This window comes from Ambystoma mexicanum, chromosome 2q (assembly GCF_040938575.1).
Source record: "Ambystoma mexicanum isolate Mex_15411 chromosome 2q, UKY_AmexF1_1, whole genome shotgun sequence".
Lineage (NCBI taxonomy): Eukaryota > Metazoa > Chordata > Amphibia > Caudata > Ambystomatidae > Ambystoma > Ambystoma mexicanum.
In genome coordinates this window covers 80,406,737-80,426,874 of record NC_090924.1, presented here as the reverse complement: position 1 = coordinate 80,426,874, position 20,138 = coordinate 80,406,737, and the positions used below count along the sequence as shown (strand labels likewise).

The 20,138-nt window shown below is 45.3% G+C and overlaps 1 protein-coding gene across 4 annotated transcripts in view; it reads right to left on the bottom strand.

Moving 5' to 3' along the window:
- The window catches only part of DECR2 (2,4-dienoyl-CoA reductase 2), a 224,344-nt gene extending 209,147 nt beyond the window's left edge, over positions 1-15,197 (bottom strand). For 2 of the 4 annotated variants that reach the window (XM_069646891.1, XM_069646890.1), the window contains exon 1: positions 14,961-15,036. Coding sequence is in view for 2 of the 4 variants with exons in the window: in XM_069646886.1 (XP_069502987.1) it covers positions 14,961-14,966 (6 nt within the window). In the remaining 2 variants the exon portion in view is untranslated. Of the gene's footprint in view, positions 1-14,960 lie in introns of all 4 variants that reach the window. The other 2 variants (XM_069646886.1, XM_069646888.1) reach the window with 2 other exon arrangements.
- Positions 15,198-20,138: the final 4,941 nt, after the last annotated feature.

Genomic DNA, 20,138 nt, shown 5'->3' with positions numbered 1-20,138 from the left:
CTTGGCAGAAATAACCGCTCTTGGAAGTAGGGTAAATCATCCTTAACGGTGTAGTGAGGACCCTTTTGACTCCATTCCAGTAAGGCAGAAGAGTCAAAAAGCTGTTTTACTTGAGCTTGGATGTCCTCAATGGTTTGCAATGAAGTCAAGCCCAGAATTCTTTGTTCCGGTATGATTGGCACAGGTTCTAAACTCGAATTGGGTTCTTCCATGCCTATCCGGGATAAGGCATCTGCCTTACCATTCTTGCAGCCAGGGCGATAGGTAATTACAAAATCAAATTCTGCAAAGAATAAAGCCCATCGGAGTTGTCGCGAAGATTGAGCTTTGGCCGTCTTTAAATACTGCAAATTTCTGTGGTCCGTAATTACGGTGATGGTGTGTCTTGCACCGAGAAGATAGTGACGCCAAGCCTTGAAAGCTGATTTAATAGCCAGTAGTTCTTTGTCGGTGATTGTGTAATTGAGTTCAGGTGGAGAGAATTTTCTGGACCAAAAGGCTACAGGGTGTAGTTGGTTAGTTTCTGGGTCTCTTTGCGACAGGACAGCTCCCATGGCCGAACTGGATGCATCGGTTTCCACGATGTAAGGGAGATCTGGGCGCGGGTGCTTCAATACAGGTGCAGAGGTGAATTTGGTTTTCAGGTCCTGAAAGGCTTGTTCAGCCTCAAGAGTCCATTCAAAGCGTTTATTTTTTTTTAGGAGAGCTGTGATGGGTTGAACAGTTCGAGAAAATTCCGGGATGAACCTTCGATAGAAATTGGCAAAGCCAAGCATGCTTTGCACTCCCTTCACAGAGCTAGGAGATGGCCATTTGAGAATGGCGTCCACTTTCCGCGAGTCCATTCGGATTCCTTGAGGTGTCAGGATGAATCCGAGAAACTCCGCTTCTGTGGTATGAAAAACGCATTTTTCGAGCTTGGCAAATAATTTGTGCTGGTGCAATTTCTCAAGAACTGCCCTAACATGGTTTCTGTGATCAGATTCTGAGGAGGAATACACCAGGATGTCGTCAATATAAACGATGACACAAACATCGATAAGTTCCCGAAGAACATCATTCATGAAGTACTGAAAGGCGGCAGGTGCGTTGCACAAACTGAAGGGCATTACTTGATATTCGAAGAGCCCAAATTTGGTGCGGAATGCAGTCTTCCACTCGTCGCCCTCTTTTATACGTACCAGGTGGTAAGCTCCTCGGAGATCTAGCTTGGTGTACACACGAGCATCTTTTACTTGGTCGATAAGCTCAGGTATCAGGGGCAAAGGGTAACGATTCTTAATCGTTATCTGATTTAGGGCGCGGTAGTCAATACAGGCCCTAAGGTCTCCTTCCTTTTTAGGTACGAAGAACAAAGCGGAAGAGACTGGTGACTTTGATGGGCGAATGAAGCCATTGGCCAGGTATTGATCCAAATACTGGCGCAAATGCAGGTTCTCAGGTTCAGTAAGAGCATAAATCCTACTACAAGGTAGTTGTGCATTGGGTACCAAGTCAATTTGGCAATCGTAAGATCGATGGGGAGGTAAGGTGTTAGCCTGCTCTTTCTGAAAAACGTCTTGGAATTCTTGGTATTCAGATGGTAGCTGTACAGGGGTGGAAGTTACAGAGGCTAGACCCATAGCTGGATTCCTTGGGTAACAGGTTGGTTCACAATCAGGAAAACTTATCTTCTTTGCTCGCCAGTCTATTCTTGGATTATGTGTTTCTAACCAAGGGATACCAAGAAGTACTTGAAATTGTGGGGCCTTGATCACATCAAACACGATTGCTTCCCGATGTCCGTCCTGACCCACCAGAGTGATTTCAACTGTGGAATGCGTTACAGGCCCTGAGGCTATTTCGGTTCCATCAACTGTAGTAATTACATCTTGGGTTACTTTCGGGCGGAGAGGAAGCTTAATCCTGGAAGCCAATTCACGGTCTATGTAATTTCCAATAGCTCCACTGTCTATGTATGCTTTTATAGCATGCAACTGCTGAGGCTGTTTTGGGTTCACAAGCACCATTGGCATGACAAAATGCGAGGTCAAAGCGTTTGTTTTCAAGCTCGGCAAGCGGACCCCTACGCTTGTCGGGCTAGGTCGTTTCCCGAACCAGGTGTCAATAACTCGTTATCAGTGGCTCCAACCACCTTCTTGGGTGGTTTAACTGAACAACCTTGAAGAAAGTGACCGGAAGTTCTGCAATACAGACAAAGTTGCATTTGTCGCCTTCTCTCTCGTTCCTTCTGCGTTAATGGTCCTTTAACACTGTCTATTAAAGGTGGCGATATAGGACAAAAGATCCTGATTACCTTGTCGTAAGGATAGCAGTTCGTTGTCAAGGGCCTGTCCCTGCGAGTGTCGAGCGAACAATCTTTCCATGCTGGCCTGGAAGCCCTGGAAATCCCGGAGAATGGGATCATCCTGATTTACCAATGGAATAGACCAATCGGCAGCACAGCCACTGAGGTAAGATAGTACAAATGCTACTTTGGTCTGGTCGTTGGGGAAGGCCCCGGGCCTGCATAAAAAGTGTAAACGGCATTGGTTCATAAAAACGGCATATTTCTTGGGATCCCCCGCAAAACGTTCCGGCGGGGCCAAAGGCATGTGTCCAGGTAGATTGATTTGTACCGGGTTATTCGAACCCATTGTTGTAGAAATATCTCCGGAAACAGGTAAAGGAGTGTGCTCTGCCTGGCCCTGCAATAACCTTTTGGCCAGATCATCAGTTCTTTCCTTGGATAGGATTAGTTCCCTTCTGAGAGCATTAGTCTCCTGGCGGGCTGAGTGCACTTCTGCCCGTAATTCCCCTAAAAGATGGGCCAGCTGATCTGTCTCGGAAGCCTCCATAGCACCCAGGTGGGAAATTGTGGTAAGGCTTCGCGTTCTGTAACGCTCACCTGGTTCCCACGGAGGCGCGGCGTCGAAGGCACAGAACTCTGAAGATGGACAGGAAGGGCCCCTCTATTCTGGCTTCCCTGGCTCGTTGGATACCCACCTGTGCGTGAAAAGGGAGTATTACCAACTGTGGAACAATGCTCAAGCCTCCCACTCCCTTCCAACCCTCCACGATACCTCCTCCACGATTCCCCGTGAAGCCTCACCTTAGGGTTTGGAAGGATGAGCTCTCCATCCTGCTTCTGATGCAGGGGCGCGTTGAAACCCAGTTACTTCACTGGATTGAGGATTGATGGGAGCTTGACTGTTCAGGTAAGGCGCTGTAAAAGTTCTGTTCAAAAGTTCAAGCTTAATAATAATGTTCGTTGTCTAATTGCAGCAAGCGCTAATGCTTATGTCTTTTTCCCCTTAGGGGCCGGGGTTCGGAGTTCCGGAGATATGGCGCCGACCCGAAGTGAAACAGTTCTGGATGAGCGCTCAGGTAATGTCTTTGCATTCGCTCATTCAATGTCTTTGTCTTTTTTCCCCATAGGGGCCGGGGTCCGGAGATGCCAGGAAGCGGCAGGACCCGAAATGCAGTGGGAATAATCCAACAGGTAAGACTTAAAAGGAAACTGAGCTTTCCTTATTCCTTTTCTCCCTCTCACCTTTGTTCTTGTCTTTTTTCCTCTAGGCGCCGGGGCCTAGCTGAATCCGGAAGATCGCTGCTGAAGATGGAAGCGCCTTGCAAAGGTGAGTAAAATGCAGCGCTGCAGCGATCGAAACAAAATGCCTTTTAAATGAGGTCTTCCTTTTCAGGGCCGTTGGAGAAATGACTCCCGGATGCAGATTTAGCAGGTAAGGGCTTTTCTTCTCCTATTCTCTTCCTTTCTCCCCTTGCAGGTGTTCCAGGGTGCTGGCAGGCGTGGCTGAAGTCAGGATGCAGGAGCTGACACGGTGAGCGTCCAGCTGCTAGGTGCAGAACAACGCGAAGCACGTGTGGCTGTTCGGTTGGGGTTTAAATAGACTTGGAAGAAGTTCCTGGTATGTATCCTTCCACCAATCAGGTATGTATCCTTCCCCGACCACACACGGGTGGTGAAGTAGTCCTACAGGTAAAGTAGTCCCATTCAGGCCTCAAGAGGGCCTGGATGAAGCAGCAAGGTCTGCATCAGGTAAGTGTGCACCCAAGCACTTAAACACATATCCTCTTCTATGAGCCTGGCGCCTAAGGCGCCAGGACTGGGGTCCGCTATGAGCCTGGCGCCTAAGGCGCCAGGACTGAGTCCAAAGGGCCCCGACTTGGGCCCGCTGAGACTTCCCTGGGGAAAACGATGTCTGCCTCTGGGGTTGCTGGGCCCGGCCTGGCTCCTTGGAGGTAGGCATCATGACAATTACCGTGAGTTGAATAAACACACTCCTCCCTTAGTGCCCGTGGTCCCAGATGCCATTACCTTGATTGAGAATGTCCAAAAGTTTGAGGGGACTTGGTATGCAGTGGTAGATTTAGCCAATGCATTTTTCTCTGTGCCAATTGCTGAAGAGTGTCAAGAGCAGTTTGCATTTTCTTGGAGCGGGTGTCAGTACACCTTTACAAGGTTACCTATGGGGTACATACATAGCCCGAGTATCTGTCACCGGCTGGTGGCAGAGCACTTAGACAAGATACCGTGTAAACCTGACATACAAATCTCTCACTACATTGATGATATTTTCATTCAGGGCACGGATGAGCACAGTGTGCAAAACCAGCTAGATGTCATTATGGAAGGATTGAAGAAGAAAGGGTGGGAGATTAACCTGAATAAAATTCAAGGCCCAGCTGAAACAGTGATATTCCTAGGGATTCAGTGGCATAATGGGCATCGAGAAATGGTGCCGAAGGCCCGACAGAAAATACTTGAGTTCACCACTCCAATGAACAAAAAGCAAGCTCGGCAGTTTATAGGGCTGTTTGGGTTCTGGAGACAGCACATTCCCCATTTAGGGCAGATATTGGCCCCCCTCTACAAAGTGACACCAAAGAAAAATGAGTTTCAGTGGGGGGGGAAGAGCAGCAGAAAGCATTTGATTTGGCGAAAAGACACAGTGCAGCAGGTGCTTGATTTATGGCCATTGAGGGAAGGCGAAGTGGCATTGAATGTGTCTGTACAAGACAATTATGCTAACTGGAGTGTGTGGCAGAAACAGGACAGGAAACGTGTGCCATTGGGGTTCTGGAGTCGTAAGTTACCCGATGCTGGTAACTCATACACGCCGTTTGAGAAGCAGTTGCTAGCATGTTATTGGGCCCTTGTTGATACCGAGCAGATGACGGTGGGCCATGATGTATTGATGATGCCAGAAATACCAATTATGAATGGGTACTGAGCTCTCCTAAAACACATAGAATAGGACATGCTCAAGAAGCCAGCATAATTAAATGGAAATGGTATATTCAAGACATAGCCAAATCAGGGAAGGGTGCAGTTGCGAAATGACATGAGCAAGTAGCCAACATACCGCCGGAAGTGCCTGAAAAACGTGAGTCTCCCATGAAATGGGGAGTACCGTACAGCAATTTGACCGTGGAGCAGACAGAGCATGCCTGGGTCACGGATGGCTCAGCCCGATATGTGGGAACTGAGCGATACTGGAAAGCAGTGTTGTACAATCCCAAGACTAAAATGATTTTGACAACGTCAGGGAAAGGGAAGAGCAGTCAGTTTGCAGAGCTTTACGCAGTTTACCAGGCATTGAAACAAGAGACCCCTGGTCGATGTTATGTGTACACGGATCGATGGTCAGTGGCGAATGGGTTGGCGGTGTGGTTGCCAACCTGGCAAAAGAATGGGTGGAAGATTCATTCAAAAGAGTTGTGGGGAAAGGAACTGTGGTAAGATATTGCAGAAATGTTATCACAAAGTGAAGTCACTGTGTATCATGTGGACGCGCATTGTGCCACTGACTCATTAGAACGTTGGTTTAATTCTGTTGCAGATGCACACACCAAGATTTCATCTGTGGATGCGGAGGCTCAGGAAGACGATTTGGAGGGTTTGGCCAAGTGGGCTCACCAGAAATGTGGGCACCTTGGAGAAAAGGATACTATCAGGTGGGCACAAGCTCGAGGAATCAGTATTCCTTTAGAGGTAGTGAAAACGATCATTTTGCAATGTCCAGTGTGCCAATATCAACAGCATAGGCCTATCCCTCAGATTGTTCGGGGTACATTGCGAAGAGTAAAACTACCAGGTCAAATTTGGCAGATTGATTATATCGGTCCCCTGCCAATCAGTAAAGGTTGTCAGTATGCATGCACTATTGTGGATGCATACTCAGGATATATGATGGTTTTGCCGTGCAAGTGTGCCACACTACTGAACACCATTAGGTTGTTAGATCAGATCATATTGCATTACGGAGTGCCTTTGCAGATTCAAAGTGGCAATGGGTCACACTTCAAAGGTAAATTAATACAGGAATATTGTCAGGAAAAGAGCACTGAGTGGCTCTACCATGTGCCTTATTACCCTGCCGCTTCAGGGCTGATTGAACGAATGAATGGGTTGTTGAAAGAACAGCTGCGCAAATCTGGAGATGGCAATTTGGCAGGCTGGCGTGATCGTGTGTTTGATGCGGTGCAAGTGCTAAACAATAGGCCTGTGAACGAGCATGAAACTCCTTTGATGCGGCTAATGACTCCTGCTTTACAGATTCAACCCAATTCAGTCAGAGAAACCCTATTGTACTGGGAAATTACCCCGGGTTCTTTAGCTCCCTATCAGGCGACTACAGAGTCAGCAGGGGTAGACTTGCATTCCCATGCGGAAATCAGATTAGACCCAAGAGGGATGTTTGGAATTGAAACAGGGGTTGGAGTACAAATTCCCCCAGAGCATATGGGATGGATTGCCCCTACATCTGGCCTAGCATTGAAGGGAGTTCAAGTATTGGGAGGGGTAATTGATGCAGATTACCAAGGCGAGAGAGATCAAAGTCATCCTGATGAATAGTGGGGACCAATTGTTACCGATCCACAAGGGTGATCGGGTGGCCCAATTGATTATCATTCCCGTTAAGTTGTCCATGATTAAGAAGGGGGAGCCTCCTACAGTGTTAACTACCCGTGGGGATCGTGGTTTTGGCTCTTCAGACAGTATGGTACCTGGTGGAAAGGCCAAGTGGCCCATCAGTGCCTGCAGATGTCATTGCATCAGGCAAAGACCAAGCAGTTTTAGTAATGGAGACCGGTAGAAAGAAATGGCAATATGTGCCCGCAGACAAATGTTACCTGAGAGAGTGATGTACAACACTGATATCTCTTTTCTGGGTTTGTTATGTTATGTTACCTGGACTTGTAAAGCGCACGGTCGCCCAAGGGCATCATGGTGCTGGTGAGGAAGCTACCAAGCAGGAAGAACAGTAATAGCCAGAGAGCTAAAATAGAGTAGTTTTCAGGGCTTTCCTGAAAGCCAAATGGTTAGAGGTAGACTTGAGTAGCAGTGGGAGGGTATTCCACAGCCTGGCCGCAGCAATGGAAAAGGCTCTGCCACCGAGTCTTTCCCGGTTATACCTAGGAACCACCCAGAGGTTGGTGGTCAAGGAGCTAAGATTGCGTTCCGGGATATATCGGACAAATTTGGTTTGAAGAAACTCAGCACCTAGGCCCTGGATTGCCCGGTGGACAATACACAGTGACTTGAACTTAACTCGCTGGGCCACTGGAAGCCAGTGGAGTTGGCGAGGCACTGGCGAGATATGTGCTCCATAGGGAGAACCTGCGGCCAGTCTAGCTGCCAGGTTCTGCATGCGTTGGAGACGCTGGAGAAGGCCCACCGGCTGAGCGAGGTACAGGGAGTTGCAATAGTCCAACCGTGAGAGGACTAATGCAGCCACCACAGGAGGGCGCATAGCTTCTGGGATCATAGGGAGGACCCTCTTAAGTACCCTAATCTGGTGGTGGGCGGATTGGGAGACCGCTGAGACCTGATTTGTCATGGCAGGGAGGTGGAAAGAATGACCCCTAAGTTCTTTACTTTGTCCACTGGACAGGGCAGGGGGCCCAATGAGGTAGGCCAAAAAGCGGGGGTCCATAGTGATGGGCTGGGAGGACAACCCACCAACATCACCTCTGTTTTATCGCCATTGAGCTTGAGCCAATTTTGGTCCATCCAGACACCGACTGCTTTTAGACAGTCATGAAGACAAGCTGAGACCTCGGTATGATCCTGATCCAAACGGATCAGGATTTGAGTATCATCCGCGTAGGAATAACAATTGAGTCCGTACGAATGGATAAGGCAGACAAGCGCCCAGATATAAATATTGAATAAGATAGGGGAAAGAGAGGATCCCTGGGGGACACCACAGGTGAGGACACAAGGGAAAGAGAGGAAAGGGGGCATAGCAAGGGTCAGTGCGGTCTGCAAGAAAAGAGGTAAACCAAGCCAGGACTGAGCCAGAGATCCCGATTTGTGCTAGACGTGAGAGGAGGATAGGATGGTCCACCATCAAATGCGGCGGACAGATCCAGCAAAATCAAAGCTCTTGATCTACTTGCCTTGTAGATCCTGTGTCTGGCTGGTGTAATTGTGGGACTAAATGGACTCTGTTTGGGAGAGTTAAACGGCATGCTGCTACCAACGAAAAATGTCACATCTGTGCCAGCGATCAAGGGGAAACTGATAATGATGAGTTCTGATGTCCAAAAGCAGCCTTATGCCGATGCCGAAAAGCCAGCCAGACCGGAGACATGGATTCGTGAAATGCGGAAAACACGTCAGGCGCAAGTGAAAACAACATTGATGCCAGTCATGCGAGAGGCATCTTCAGGACGGCATAAACATTCCCCCATAATCACCCAAACAGAGAATATGTGGATATAGCTGGCACAACAGGTGCTCAACATTACGCACTTTTGCCTTACTGACATGCCCAATGCTGAAGCCTTATTGACTATGTGCTTAGTAGCAGTGCCGACGCCAGTTCTGGTTCTAAATCATATTTTTGCCGTCACGCACAATGATTCTTTGGTTCAAGATTCCGATATCAGGTAATCTTTTTCCGTCTAGGAGTACTGCAGGTTTTGCCAGGAAACAGATCGCAAATGGAGAAATTTGACACGTATTATAACCTATAATATAACCCAAGGCTATGTGTGTTACCTTATGACATGCAATGCAAAAGAAATTGGCAAATGCCAACAGCTCAATTTAACCAAACAGCAAAATCACACTGTGTTCGAGCAACAATTGTCTTCGCGAGTTCCATGCACATGTACCAGCGTGAATAACACTATGGGCCTCATTACACGGATGGCGGAGAACCATGGCGCTATTAGCGCCATGGTTCATGCCGGTAAAATACTGGCAGCGCCTTGGCGGAAAGGGGAATTACCGCCCCATTCCAAGGTTGGCGGGGCGGTAATTCCCCCTTCCACCATTGCCCTTCCCCATTCCCATTTTTGACCCATAGGGCTCAATGGGAATGAGGAAGGCGCTAATTACGGGTCCCTTTGCGGGTTGGTTTTTAACGCCTGCAAAAAGCAGGCGTTAAATCCCCCAACCCGCAAAGGGACCTCGTAGTAAGGCGGTAAGGATTTACCGGTACCGGTATTTTACCGGTACCGGTAAATCCTTACCGCCATCCGTGTAATGAGGCCCTATGTCTTGTAATCATACAGTGATAGCTGCCAGTCATCTGAATCATGTGAAACTTCCACCAGGATGGCTCTTTTCATGTGGCAACATCTCATACACTTATATTCCAGCTAACATTTCCGGAGGTCCATGTGCCTTAAATCGATTAGGACTAATGATGTTCCCTTTACACTCAGCGATATCTCGAGGCAAAAGGTGAACTTTTGAGTCTGTGGGTCTATCCCCCGATTGTGATTCACATGTGCATTTGCTATCAGAAGCTGAGGTTCTAGCATTAACCCTTTCATTAGTGTGAGTTTGGGGTTTAGCTGCTGGGGGTTACAAATCTTTGATCAAATTAGCATGTTTAGTAGTCAAAGGACTTAATCATACTTCTCAAGCATTAGAAGAGTTACTCCTTGATAGCAAAGTTATTAGAAAAGCAACTTTGCAAAACAGAGCTGCTGTTGATCATCTATTGCTAAAGCATAATTTAGGTTGTAACGCAGTGAAGGTATGTGTTGTTTCAATCTAAGTGACCATTCACGATCCATTGAAAGTCATTTCGAGGTTTGAGGGATCTCATTTCTCAAGTGTCCCAAGAGCATACTGGGAATTGGTGGGATTGGTTATTTTCATGGATTCCTGATGTTGGGGGTACACTGCGTTACGCTTTTGCTTGTATTTGCATTATATTAGCTATCATAATAGCTTCTTGTTGTATTCAATGCATTCCCAACTTAGGTTTAATATTTCGTCGGTTTCAGAGACCGGCTCCTCTGCCACTGGGCTATGGAAGATAAATATCCAAGGGTAGAATTGTTATGCTTGAGCTAAAACATGGCGCTGGTGCGCAGTGTATTCTGGGAGCATTCAGAGCCATGATGGATATTTACTTCATGCCGCAGTGAAAAGCTGTACTCATTTTGCTGAGAGCTAGATTCACAATGCTGAAGAAAACATGCTTTCCAAACCTGGTATGCAGTCAAGGACATTTCTGCTGGGAAAGCTAGCTTTGTTATGTCTTGTTATGAGTTACGGGACTGTTTTCCGTGGTGCTTGTTTTTAGAGGAGGGAAGCACTTTGCTCCTTGAGGTTACTGTTGGTTGACCCAGCTGGCAATCAACGGCTGCTCATCAATGCGCAAGTGCGTTGCCAGAAGGCTCGAGAAATTGCCACCCCATTTTGAGGAGTGCATATATGCGGAACCCCTTAGCGGTCAGGTGAGACCTCAGCCGGAGGGAGGATGCTTTCGTCCGGCATACCTGTGGGCTGTTGTGCTCTCGGCCGCTTCTGGCGAGATGAGGGATCCAGTTACGCCCATGGTAATGTATTTTCTTTTGAACTCTCTGTTTCTTCTGTGATTTATTTCTATGTTATCACTTGTTGCTTCCAAGCTTTGAATAAATAGCCATATAAGTGCTCATTATTTTCTAAGAGTGTGTGTGGTTGCAAGTTATTGCGTCTACCTGTGTTTAAAGTATTGGCTCCATAATTGCACTGGTGATTAATGACTGTCCATGCACTCTGGGCGAGCAATACAGTATATCCAAGGGGAGCCTGGTTATCTTGACACCAACAACTACCAGGAGCTACTTTTGACTCATGGGGCAAGTGGTGCCATACAAACCTAACTATGTATGTTTGTGGGTGTCTATAAAAGACAAAGAACACACTTAAGGGCCATTTATAGCATATAGTGGATAGCATGAAATTGACAAAAGGTATAGTCTGCATCTTGCGCAGGTTAGATTTGCTGCGCAGTCTGTGCTAGCTCCTGCCTAACTGGTTATGCTGGATACCGAGGAGCTGCTTTTTGCTCCTGGTCAACAAATCCCAATTTGGATCCCTGTAGGGGAAACTGAGATGCATAACAGTACATGGAGGAGAATATAGGCTGATTAAATTAGATAGAAAGGAGCCAGGTCAGGAACAGAATACACAGAAAATGTAAGAATAGGATAATCAAACCAAAGACAACTGAGCAAATCCAGAGTAGTTAGAGGTAAAACAAATAAAAGTAGCAGAAGAATTAAAAATTAAGTGAAGTGGCACTAGAGCATATGCTGGGCAGCCAAACAGGAGAGCAGAGCAGTAACCGAGGTCTGAAACAAATGGGAGCGGTAATAGGAAGTTTAGTAGCCTGGAAAATAAGGAACACGAATTTTGGCAATATTGCATGGAAAGAATCAGGCCAACCGTGCTCTATGCGAAATATGAAGATAAAAAGGTCAAACATGATGCCCAAGTTGCGAGCAGACATGGACAGTGGAAGGTGTGAAGGACTTCAGTTCCTTTAACATGGTTTTTCATTAGTGCTGTTTAGGTCTTCCTTTAATGCACAATGGACAACCATCAAGGCATTTAGAGAACAGTAGGCAGATGTATCATGTGGCAATCATTTAGCGAAATGCCTACTCTAGAGCATCTCTCTTGAGAGACTTGCTGTAATGTTACTGGTCCTAACTGAGGATTTGCCTTAGTTTCTTCAGGCCCTACCAGATCACCAAGTTGAGCCAACTGAATGGATTGACATTCCATTTTTGGTCATGAAGGCTAGTTTTTGAATAGGGATCACTTTGGCTAAGAGGCTGGAGGAATTAGCGGCTTTAGACTGCAAATATTCCTAACTAATCGTTACTTCAGATGCGGCGTGAATGCTCCCAGAAACAGCTGTTGCCAAGTTTTTCTCCCTCCCACCTCCAGTTGTGGAGAAGGCAGAAGTACGACCTTCTCTGGCATAGAAATAGAACCACTCATGCATTTAGACAGCATTTCTTGATTTCGCACTTCAGATATCCAGTTTGTAATGTATGGACCTGCAGAGAAAGGCAGAAAGTTGTCCCCAGTAACTCTCAGTCATTAGACTTGTGCAACTATAGTGGTGGCCAACATTTAGCATTCATTTGATACCCTTCTGTGCCTATCTAGAGCAACCAGGGGCTAGCAGCTCCTAGGATGCAGCCGAGGGGGTGCTCTTACTTTAGCAAAGGCACATAGGGTGCCACCGGAACCAATCCTCATACGTGTAAGCACTATTGGTTACATGTAGATGGTCCTTCTATACATAGCTTTGATTCGGTTGTACTTTGAACAGCTATACGCTGGTTTAGTCTTAAAGCCAATAGTACATTATTTATTCTGGTGTGTTGAAGCAGATTTGTCTGCGATCTTTTGGTTTTAGGATCATATAATCTCTGAAGCCAGGTGCAAAAACCATTGGCTCCTAGTCCGAGAGCACATAACATTTAAAATCCTATCCCTTACTCACAAATGCCTGTTTGAGAGTGCCCCTGAGATATCGCTCTAGCCAATTCTAAAGCCCAGTCTATAATACTCACCCGAGCGGCCTACTCCTGCCGCCTGGACATCCCCTGCTTTAAGGGCCAAAAAGCAGGAGGTAGTAGCTTCTTAGTGATCGCAGCTAAACTCTGGAACTCCATGCCAACAGCCCTGAGATCAGAGCCATCCCTGTGGTCCTTCCAGAAGGAGCTCAAAACATGGCTCTTTAATCAAGAGCAATACCTACTCCTGTCCCCTCCTCTTACGATGTACACCAAACCCACCATGCACTCATGTGAACTTGACCAGTCCCGCCAACTGTACCAGCATTAGGTAACTTCTGTTAACTGTAACGATGTACTTTTGATGTGAATGATTTCACTGCTGTAACTCGTATGCAACCTAAGACTTCTACTGCAACCACTATGCTTTTGTAAACCAGTGCCTATATGCCTCCCGGCTAAGTGCGCTAAACAAATGTCAAAACAAATAAATCAAATAATAAATAAAGTATAAACGCTATTCTGGTGTCAATTGCATTGGCAAACCTGAAAGTTAAGAACTGGGAAAAGGCACTTGGTGGCAATGTAGATTACCTGTAGGTAGTTCAGACATTAAATATGCCTAGCATTGCATTCCATATAAATAATTATAAAACAGCAACGACTATTATATTTATCCATACTCCCCAACTATACCCCTTTCCACCATTGTAACAACGACCCATTCACAATCCTGCCGAGGATTCAAATGTATTTTTTTTTTTAAGTAATTGCAGCTAAACCTTGATGACTACAATAGCGAGTAAGGCCACAACTGCAGAACACATCTGGTGTGAAGGAGAGACAGCATAAACACAGGCTTCTCTTATCACCAGACCATATAGTTCTAAAAACAGAAGAGGTGATTAATAACAGAAATCGGAATTGATAGGATGGAAAATAAGAGGCAAACTGTATGCTGGAGAGAGTTGAAGGAATAAGAGAGAAAACACAATACATACCTAGTGAAAGGAAGGTGTAGAAGTGATAGAAATGTGTATGCATGCAGTGATGCATAACTGCCAACTGACGCGCTGGTTTAGCCCGCATTAAAATCCCAAATACGAAGGGCAGCTAAAAGTATCAGAAATGTCAAAACAAGCCCTTCTTCCTCTCACACTAGCTTTATGGACATCTACTACTCTTCAAACAATCACAGGACTGAGTTTTACAACCTAAATCACCATGTTTGGCTGCCTAGAAGTGTATTTGATTTGGCACATTCACAAAGTTATTGTAGGAGTCCATATAAAACAAAAGATCAGTTTAGAAAATAATAAAAATAAGCTTGCATTGAGGGACAGACAAAACCATTGTTTACCATGTAGTTAATTGTTTCTCCACACTATTACGTTTGACTTTACTCTTTGAACACGAGAGCGCAGAACAGTTTTGCCCAAGATCACAAGACACTTCACTGCAATTTCACCACTTGCAACGCCTGTAGGCTTTTCTCCACATGGGCTAGACTCCTCATTTTACCACTCACACACCCCATATGCAATGTATATTAGACTAAAGGGTAACTCTCGTAAAATCCGGTTCACACTTCCACCGAGTGCGAAATAAGATGAAGCGTCAAACTTATGGCGTTATCACAGACACATGAGAAACTGCCAACTCTTTTCCAGCAAATAAAACTAATCTACACTATTGAAAACGATTACAAAAAAGGTAAAGCAACGTGAAGAGTGCTTCTCTGGTTCAATTTCCCTCACGCAGGAGGGTGGGTTTAACACGCATTGTGTCTTTTTTTTTATTTTAGGTAATGGGTGGCTCTATACAAATTATGCACTGTTTAAATGGCAAGTCATTGGTGGGCACACCAGTGACTCTCGAACCCACCGTGAAAAGTAGAAATCCAGGCATTATTGTGTCAGAGAGCGCCACCAACAGAGTGCATCAATTACCATCACGAACAAACAACATTCCCACCACCTTCACACACATGCAATGCCTATCCACATTCTCCAACTATAAACAAACTACTCTACTCATTTCTTAACTTGACATATATTACTAATTAATTGTTTCTGCCTTTAGGAACACAACTCCTGTCAGTAATTCCATAACCTTCAGCCACTATCCAATATTCACAACTACTACAGCTGCCTTCAGCTGCTCAAATACCCTGTTATGTGTTATTGGCTCACCTCCATTCTCTGTTCTTGGGGCAAAAGCTGCTTGTTCCCATCAGAGAAAAGGACCCTAGCAATGCTCCGCTGCCTCCTCGTCACGTGAGTTGCACGCCACGTTCAGCAAATGCAGTCCTACCCCTCCTGAGCCTATTAGCTTCATCAGCACCTCGTGATCGCTGCACGAGTGGGAACTGGGACGGCAGGAGTTGAAGCCAACCTCGTGGCTGAGAGAGCGGACCAGTCGAGCGTTCTTCCAAGATTTTGATCAACAGCAATGCCATGTAAGTTCCCATCCGAATTTGTGGCAAATCATTCTACATTTTGGGGCTTGTGTTGGAATGCGAAACGTGCTCTCTTGTGTAGGTTGGCAATGTGTTTAGCGAATTTTTCATGTCCGCCAGATATTCCTGCCAATATTATCCATTAGGTTGGGTGCGCTTTGCATTCAGGGGCAAGAGTGGGCAACTTTCTAAGATCATTTTTTGCCCACTAAGCACACAACCAGTGGCAATGATGTTACCTTTGAGCCGCCCTCAATTGTTATTTAAACAATGGGTGGATGCAATTTAACGCTCTAACATCTGGCTTAATTGTAATGGTAATGATTTGTCATTGGGAGTTGATGATCACGTTTTTTAAAAGCAAACCTGGCCATCACAACCCTAGAAACAAAGCATTTGCATTGTAAGGAAGTTGGGTGTCAGAGCATTAGCAGCAAGAAAAAGAGTGGTTCAGCTCGATCTGCAAGCTCACAAAGGAGCCTGGGTCAGGACTGCTGAATAAAAAGGAGTAACTTTTACCATAGCACAGAGCCTCCACAGAGGGCAAACTCTGTATAAATATAACTCTGCATATATAAAACTGTCCACCACACCTATCATACATATGGGCCGTTATGGAAAGCAGCTGACATCAAGTATGCTTCTGACCCATATTTTGCTACTGTTTTCCACTGCCATACTTGCTTTTCATCCCTTGGGGTCCAGGGTGTGGGTTTCCCTACTGTATTTTGCTACTGTTCTCTGCTGCCATACTTGCTTTTCTTCCTGTAGGGTCCAGGGTGTGGGTTTCCCTACTGTAATTTGCTATTGTTCTCGACTGCCATCATTGGCATAGTGGGGCCCCTGCAGCCCTGTGAGGCGCGGGGGGGAGGGGGACATGACCGGCAGAGGGGGGCTTGGACTTGAAAAATAGTTTCTTTATGAAGTCAGAGTGACTTCAAAAAGAAACGGTTTCTATTTGAAGACATACAGCACCTTCACCCCATGGCATGGAGGGATCAAACGTTCCTGCTGCAGGCCTCCTTCCTGGGACCAGCAACGGATTAAAAAGGGGTGTGTGTGTGTGTGTGTAACGTAATGTTTGTGAATGAGTGAGTACAATATTGTATGGGTGGTTGGGTGTCCGTGTGTGCTTGTGTTTGATGCCCGGATTACTTACTGGTATCTTCATTGCTCCTAGCGCTACCTTTCCTCGTTCTAGTACTTGTGTATGTGGCACCTCATACACAAGTACTGGGATGAGGAAGAGAGACGTAGAGGTTATGCCTGGCTTAATTACCTGTAATCTTCATTACTTCTAGTCCCACTCTTCCTCTTCCCAATACTTACCTATGAGGCAAGGTGTTAAGGATTTCAATCAGGCGACACACACATTGGTCTCAAGCCTACTATGCAGCACACGGCTGAAATGCTTATCTTTTTATATTGATTCAATATTGAGATGGTACACCACTCATGTCACACACCCTTTTCAAATACCCCAGGTCACAATGGACCATTAACGAGGCTGGTTGGTAAAAGACTTTATTTTAAAATTCAAAAGAAATCATACACTTTTTAATATGGGGCAGCAATCATCAATGAGGTGATAATTGCAATGAGAATGCGAGCAATGCACTGGGTTTAACCTTCTAGTGAAACATATACACAGCACAGCGGAATAGGAGGACTTTTTGATTTAGGAAAGATAGCACCCAAGGTAGAATTTCCCCCTGCAATGTTCCCTCACCCCACAAATAATCAATTATGAAGGGATAAACAGAAGCAGAAGGTAATCCGGAATAAGAAACAGGAAACAGAATCCCAATCTGATCTTCCTTCCCCAAATAAGAGAGAAAAACTGATTTCAAACCCCTTGCAATGTTAGGAAATGACACTCGGAAATGAACACCTAAAATTAACCAAACGGTTTTTAATAAAAACGGGTGAATTACACTGATTTGGAGTGCGGTTTATTTGGTTGGGGGATGGAGCGATATCTCAGGGATGTTCTAGAAGTCAAACTAGATCTCTAGCTGGTAAATTGGATGAGTTATGCAAGATATCAAAAGGTGCGGTTTGAGTAAAATGGAGCTGTGAAATAGGAAAGGAAATCGGTTGTGACAAGAACAGTTTTACTTTACACTAGAGCATTCAGGCTAGGGCGCCAAAGATGGACACAGTAAGCTCCAGGGTTGATTTGCAAGTTCAACCCTATCACCCCAGCGCCCAACCCTGGCGGAAACCATCACTCGAAATATGACTAATGGCATAGGATTACACCAGACAAAATTACTACAGAGATGGCGCTAGCACTAGAAATCAAGGGTAGGGTTGCCAAGGATGACTCTCACAGTTTGAACCACTTATCAAGATAAGGATAGGATGACTAAGCGAGTGGGATAAGGACAAAGACAAGATAGGCTATGGGGTTAGATGAGGTGGCAATTATACTCACAGTCCACTTTTTAGTTTGGGGATTTTGGACAGTCAACGGTTCTGGTCACTACATAGCAGGGTGCCTGGCAAACAGCTGGGCGGTTCTGGTCACCGGATGGCTATGGACTGGAATGGCAATTCTGGTCACTGGATACTCAAGGTCAAGTGGATGGCAGGATGACAGGAGGGCAGCGGTTAATGGGCAGCAAGCCAGGCTGGTTCAGGATGCTTCCCAAAAGAATACCACAGCTTTCCCTTTTGGTTATTTGAGGATTTTAGTGGGCTTTCAGAATTTAGGCCTTGCTGGAGCAGGCTCAGCAATGCTTGGGTTTTGCAGTGGGCCCAGGAGTAGGGTCAGCAATGCTTTGGCCTTGTAGTTGGGATCTGGAATCTGGATGGATGGAACAGAAACGCAGCGCAGGAGCGTCAGGAAGATTGTGTGTGTCTAGAGTCTTGTCAGGAACTCTTATTTATAATGCATCGTGACATCATCAAAGTATATGACTGGGGCAAGCTTAACTAAACCTGCCTCTAACAACGGGATTGGACAAGAGTGATAGTCTCCGCCTCACTCTCAGCTGGTTGGATTTTAGGAAAATTATGTCAGATTTATGATGTGAGTTTTGCAATGTCCAAAAACCTCCCACAGTTACTGCAATCTCTTAGCAAATTATATACACAGGTTACATATTTTGTGCAGCACATAGCAGTCCACGAGACCTTGTTTCGCCCTTTAACCTGTTTTCTGCACTTTTCAATGGGATTTATATTACTCAAAATTATATAACTTTATACATGGGTGTGGATTATCATAAGGGATGTATGTACAAAAATTTGCATTTGCAACATGGATGCTTTTCTTGTAATCTGCCATATTTGTCCATTTCTGTCCCCAAGGTGTCAGTGAACTCTACTGTGTCTTAAAAGAAAGCCCAAAAAATCACTTTCACACTGCGAAAATTCTACTTTTTACAAAGTCTTGCTGCAGAGATAAAAGTCTTTGAAGTTTATTTATAAAATAGTCTTTGGAAACAAATGGCAATCCTTTGTCACTCGATCATTTTCTTTTTGTTTTCCTTCAACTGCAGCCAACTGTCATTTCCTTCAAAGCAAGGTGGGGATTTCTCAGCTTGATGGAAGGTTTAATTGCCCCTTCACACTTCAAACTTCCTTGCCCTGGGAGTTCCATTGTCAGTGGATTAGCCTAGCATAGATTCTTTCCAAACTAGCAATTATTATTTAGGTGTTAGTATCTGCTGAGAGTTTATGGTGTGTCTTCCTTCCTAGGAGGAAGCTTTTAGCTCTGCCATTTGGAGTAACTGGTTTTTGAGAGCTTGCAAATTCAGCCCATGTGTTTTAACATCTTTATTTTCTTATTTTGGGTCCTGAATTAAAACAAACCTATGGAATAAAATAGCCCCTATATTTATTTTCACCAGCCACAAACCCCTTCACATTGCTAGGTAATTGCAGGCTTTCCTTCAACAATTTCCTTTTTAAACTGCCCATTTTTACATGTGTGGTGAAAAGCTAGCATTTCTTTCTTTAAATTCGGTTTGGCAGCTCCATCAGATTCCCCCACAGTCTTTGCAGCCAAATTCATTTTCTTGAAAGCAGGAGTTTTGTCTGAAGCACAGATATATTGAAACTGACCTGGCTCAGAGAGTTAGTCTCTTTGAACTGCTGAACTTTGGATACTTTTGGAAAGAAATAAACACATGGTCCTGTGGGAGTAAAAGTGGAGTTCCTTGTTGATTTCTCTCAGAGTTGGTTTGACATGGCCTGTCATTCAGAAATCATTCCTGGTTTTGCTGAGGCACAATGAGATATCCTGGGCATGGCAGTGCCTTTTTAATCACAGTAGTTTAAGAAAGAACAGATGGAATTAGCGTCAAAGCAGCATTTTTAAAGGGTGAAAAAGTTTCATTTTGAAGGGGAATTTGAGATTTTCAGCAAAGCAGTGCTGCCTTTTCACTTTATTCCATTTATATGTTTCAGAACACACTGGCACGCTCCTTCAGTGTGTTCCCTTGTTCCATCCTGCCTGATGTATGCTTGGCAGGACGGTGCAGCCATTTTGTTTGTTTGTTGCAAAAGGCAGTTTTGAGGCCATGGCACTCACAATAGCCAGCGCAGCCATATTGCTGTTTCTTGCTCAAATGCAGCTTGGTGATGTGGGGAAATGCTGTTGAGTGGATCAATATATCTCACAAAGGTGCCTCATACATAAGTACTGAGACAAGGAAGAGGGACATGGAGGTAATTCTGGGCAGAGGATCTGATGTTGGGGTGGGTGGGAGATGGGATGTGTGGGGCGGGGTTGTGCGCTAAATCGTAATAGTAATCCATGTCCAGGCTAAGGAGGCATGATATGTGTTATTAGTGGTTTGACTGGCATTTTGGTGCGGCTAGTCTAGTATTTGTTACCGTGCCTTGACTTTTTTTTAACTGGCATCTCCGATAAAGCAGTACTGGTAAGTGTAATAGACTGGCA